The sequence below is a fragment of the Oratosquilla oratoria genome, unplaced genomic scaffold (genome assembly GCF_046742065.1).
Source record: "Oratosquilla oratoria isolate Oo_2021 unplaced genomic scaffold, ASM4674206v1 SCAFFOLD55, whole genome shotgun sequence".
NCBI lineage: Eukaryota > Metazoa > Arthropoda > Malacostraca > Stomatopoda > Squillidae > Oratosquilla > Oratosquilla oratoria.
Genome location: NW_027467719.1, coordinates 1,723,667 through 1,728,666, shown reverse-complemented (window position 1 = coordinate 1,728,666; position 5,000 = coordinate 1,723,667). Strand labels below are relative to the sequence as shown.

Genomic DNA, 5,000 nt, shown 5'->3' with positions numbered 1-5,000 from the left:
GCTACTCATAAATTGGAGCCAGTTTTAATCTAAAGCATTTACAAAGTAAGGTATAGTCGTCGAAATCTGAATTAGTCGATCGATCGAATTGGGAAAAAAGTCTGACGGTTATTAATTGTTCCTTATGTGTTTACCTTCAGTATGGACGAACGAAGAAGGCAGCGAAGAGAGGCAGCCAGGGAACGACAAAGAAGGAGACGAGAGCAGTTCAGAGAAAATGAAAGACAAGCCCAACGAAATAGAAACAGAGAACAAATGCGAAGAACGAGGAATCAAATGAGCGAAGAGGAGAGAAATGCATTTAATAATCGTAGTAGAGAACTAATGCAAGGAAGAATGAATCAAACGAATTAAGAAGAAAGAGAACTGGATAACACTCAAGCAAGAGAACGGATGCGAGCAAGAAGAGATGCAATGGATGAAGAAGAAAGACAATCGCAACGAATCAACAGACAACAGATGAGAGTTAGAAGAAACAACATGACTGAAGAAGAACGACTGATGAACCTTGAAAATAGGAGAAATAGAAATAAAATACCGAGAAATAATGCAGATGGTGTCCAATTTATAAATCCTGATAGATTCTACATTGGGCCAATGAATGTTATTTGTGAACACTGCCAGGCTCTCCGATTTCAGGAGAGCCTCTGAATTGTTGTCATAATGGAAAAGTATCACTTGAGCCACTCCAAGAATATCCTGTCATTCTAAGGAAATTGTTCGAAGGAAATGACAGGGATTCTAGCAACTTTAGAAACAACATTAGGAATCATAACTCCTCCTTTTCCTTTGCTTCCTTCGGCGCTGAAGTGAAGCCACCTCCAGGACATGGTCCATATTGTTTTCGATTGCAAGGACAAATATATCATTATGCAACAAATTTACATCCAAATTAAAATGAAGAAAGAAAATATGGACAGCTCTATATAATTGAAACAAATGAAGCATTAAATCTGAGGTCAAATGCTAATCAAAATTCTAATTGCTTATATTCAGTTCTCGAAAAAATATCTCAAGCAATGGTCGATAATCCTTATGTAGGGGCATATAAAAACATGAGAACTGTCGAACTTGAAGAGCAACAGAGAGCTACATTACAAAATATCCCTCCCAGAAAAATAACCATGCAATTTATTGCCGGCCCTGATGCGAGGAGATATAATAATCCAACAAATGATGAAATTGCAGCAATATTTGTCGGTGATGATGGAGCACCTCCTGTCCAGCGTGACATTATAGTGTACCCTGAAGGACAACAGAGGGAGAGGATATCCTACCTCTCTTGCCATCTTGATCCAATGATTTACCCTCTTCTCTTTCCTCATGGTGAATTCGGATGGCATATAAACATTACTCATGTAGAAAATAGGCAAACTAGAGTTCGTAACAAGGTTACTATGCAGTAATTTTATGCATATCGTCTAGCTATAAGAGGTGGCTTCAGTCCAATACACAGTGGTGGAAAACTATTTCAGCAATATATAGTTGATGCTTATGTTAAAGTAGAGGGTTGTCGTTTGAAATTCATTGCAGAAAATCAAGCACAACTAAGAGTTGCAATGTATTCAGGTTTGATGGATCACCTTGCAAGAAATAATGAAAATGAAGATCCTGGAGTACCTGTCATTTTGCCATCATCCTTCACAGGGAGCCCACGAAATATGCAACAATGCTATCAAGATGCAATGGCAATAGTTTGCAAATATGGAAGGCCTGATTTATTTATAACATATGCTTGCAATCCAAAATGTCGAGAAGTAACTGAAAACTTACAGCCTCATGAAACTGCACAGAACAGACCTGATTTGTTGGCACGAGTTTTCAAACAACATCTCAATGAATTAATGATTGACATACAGGACAGACATGTACTTGGGGTATCTATTGCTGCGATACATGTTATTGAATTTCAGAAAAGAGGTCTCCCGCATTGTCACATGCTAATCATGCTGCGTGAAGAAGATAAAATTAGAACTAGAGAACAAATTGATAATATTGTTTCAGCTGAATTACCATCAGAACATGATCCAGAATTGAGAGAATTAGTGAAAAAACTCATGATTCATGGACCCTGCGGTACATTTAATCCCAATTCAATCTGTATGGTAGAGGGAGAGTGTCAAAAGAAATTTCCTATGCCGTATCAGGAGGAGACTATAACAAATGTTTCTGGATATCCTCTTTACAGACGCAGAAATAATGGAGATTCTGTTAGAGTGGGCGTCCATGAGGTTGACTGCAGGTTTGTAGTACCATATAATAAATATTTACTCAGAAAATATGGTGCTCACATTAATGTAGAAGTGTGTATATCGGTAAAAAGTATGAAATATCTTTTCAAATATGTCTATAAAGGACATGATTGCGCAATGATGGAAATGAATATGAACAACAATCAAACTAATGAAAATGAATATAATGAAATTAAACAATATATTTCGTGTAGATACGTATCTCCGCCTGAAGCATTTTGGCGTTTGTCAGAATATAAAATGTATGGACAGTCGCACACAGTTTACCGACTGGCACTCCATTTGCCTGACCAGCAACAAGTTTATTATAAGCCGGGCGAACAAAGACAGACACGCAATTAACTGCATGGTTCAAACTTAACCAAAGTGACGTGGATGCAAGAACCCACCTTTATACTGATATCCCTGAATATTATGTATTTAATAACCAAAGCAACACTTGGACCAGAAGACAACGTCACCGCCAGATTGTAACGAGAATGTACTCTGCCAGTCCTAGAAATGCTGAGAAATTCCATTTAAGGATCCTTCTTCTTCATGTACCAGGTGCAACTTCTTTTGATGACTTGAAAACTGTAGGAGGTGAACAGTTGCCGACCTTTAAGGATGCCTGTATTCGATTGCAACTGCTTGAAGATGACAACGAACTAGAAATGGTTTTGAGTGAGGCAGCTCTACATCAAATGCCACGACAGCTTCTTAACATGTTTGCAATGATTTGTTTGTTCAATACACCACAAAATGCCTTACAATTATGGAATGATAACAAACACCTTATGATAGAGGACCTTTTATGCCAATATGATAATAATGTTGCAGAAAATATCGCTCTGCATCACATAAACATGATTTTGAATGAAAACGGCATGAATTGTGCAAGGCTTGGTCTGCCAGAACCAATCAGTGAGCCTCCTGCCATTCAACATATGGAAGAAATTCAAGAAGTCAATCCTGAAGTACTAAATATTGAGCAAAGATATGTATTTAATAGTGTCATTAACGCTGTAAGTGAAATAGATAGAGGATTAGAAACCAACCACCGACTGTTTTACTTGGATGCACCTGGCGGCTCTGGCAAAACTTTTCTATTCAATATGATTCATGATTACCTGGTGGCTCAAAATGTGGCTGTTAGTACTTCTGCTTGGATAGGTATTGCAGCAACACTATTGAAAAATGGAAAAACTCTTCACAGTATCTTCAAACTTCCTGTTCCTTTGACTGAGACAATTACCTGCAATATTCCGCCTAATTCTGACCAAGCCAATATTCTCAGGCAGGTGAAAGTCTTCATTATTGATGAGGCGTCGATGATCCCTCGATATGCATTGAATGCTATTGATAATTGTTTACAAGATATTATGGAGGAGACTTCAGGCAAGTTCTGCCTGTGGTTCCTAGAGCTCCACCTGCTGCAGTATTGGATGTATGCCTAAAGAAGTCTCCAATGTCGCACAATTTTCATCAACTTAAACTCTCTCAGAATATGAGGACTAATGAAAACGAACAAGTTTTCTCACAATGGCTCTTACAAATTGGAAATGGTCGAGTGCAGAGTTCACTTGATAACGTTTCTGATGATACGATCGATATCCCAGAACAATACGTATGCATTGACTCTTTAGTATCAGACATATTTGATAATTGCACCCAAGACGAAATGAAAACTAGAGATATTTTGTCACAAAAAAATGTAGATTGCTTGAAAGTTAATGAAGATATTCTACGAAGACTACCAACTGAGAGCAAAACATATCTAAGTATAGATTCAGTATCATCAGACAATGAAATGGAAGCCAATAATTATCCAATCGAATTCATTAATTCACTTACACCTTCGGGAATGCCTCCTCATCGTCTCAATCTTAAAGTTGGATATATTATTATGCTGCTTCGAAACCTGTCAATAACGCAAGGACTATGTAATGGAACGCGTTTAGTAGTATTGGAGCTTCATAACCACAGTATTCTAGCTTCAATCATGAGTGGATCTCATGCTCAGGAGCGAGTTTTAATTCCAAGAATTAAACTTAATCCCAGTGACGTAAATATTCCATTTGTTCTGCACAGGACTCAATTTCCCGTCCGCCTATCATATTCAATGACCATTAATAAAGCTCAAGGACAGACTTTCGATAAGGTTGGGATCTACCTACCACAACCTTGCTTTACTCATGGACAACTTTATGTAGCCTTATCAAGAGTAAGGTCTATGAACAGTGTAAGAGTGAAAATTTGTCCTCAGAATGATTCTACTCATGGCCAGAGAAGAGGAACTACCTTCACAAGAAATATTGTATATAAAGAAGTTTTGTAAATTGTTTCATGTATTGCTCATTTTTTAAAATACAATTCAAATCTTATCACATTTTATTCAAACATGTATAGGTTAGGAACAAGATAATTAGTATTGAAAATATAATTTCGTGTAATTTACACGGGTTCCGCCGAAGTTCTCGAAGGCGCCGAAGTTCTCGAAGGCGCCGAAGTTCTCGAAGTCGCCGAAGTTGTCGAAGGTGCCGAAGTTCTCGAAGGTGTCGAAGATCTCGAAGGTGCCGAAGTTCTCGAAGGTGCCGAAATTCTCGAAGGTGTCAAAGTTCTCGAAGGCGCTGAAGTTCTCAAAATCGCCGAAGTTGTCGAAGGTGCCGAAGTTCTCGAAGGTGCCGAAGTTCTAGAAGGTGCCGAAGTTCTCGAAGGTGTCGAAGTTCTCGAAGGTTCCGAAGCTCTTGAAGGTGCCGAAGTTCTCGA

At 38.4% G+C, this 5,000-nt stretch overlaps 2 protein-coding genes across 2 annotated transcripts in view; both read left to right on the top strand.

Annotated features, from left to right (window-relative positions):
• The first annotated feature begins 1,559 nt into the window (after positions 1–1,559).
• On the top strand, positions 1,560–3,688 carry LOC143023700 (uncharacterized). The gene is made up of 2 exons (XM_076182311.1): positions 1,560–2,242; positions 2,686–3,688. The coding sequence occupies exons 1-2, from the start codon at positions 1,560–1,562 to the stop codon at positions 3,686–3,688; spliced, it is 1,686 nt and encodes a 561-aa protein (XP_076038426.1).
• Positions 3,689–3,699: 11 nt separating this feature from the next.
• Positions 3,700–5,000, top strand: part of LOC143023699 (uncharacterized) — an 18,825-nt gene continuing 17,524 nt past the window's right edge. Inside the window, exon 1 of the mRNA XM_076182309.1 lies at positions 3,700–4,174. Coding sequence (XP_076038424.1) covers positions 3,700–4,174 — 475 coding nt within the window. The remainder of the gene's footprint in view (positions 4,175–5,000) is intronic.

What these genes read in the sequence shown, in the direction of transcription:
- LOC143023700 (XM_076182311.1), top strand. Translation starts at nt 1,560, where the DNA reads ATGTATTCAGGTTTGATGGATCACCTTGCAAGAAATAATGAAAATGAA. An exon ending in GTCCATGAGGTTGACTGCAG is followed by an intron (nt 2,243 to 2,685) that starts GTTTGTAGTACC and finishes TAATAACCAAAG; the next exon opens with CAACACTTGGACCAGAAGAC.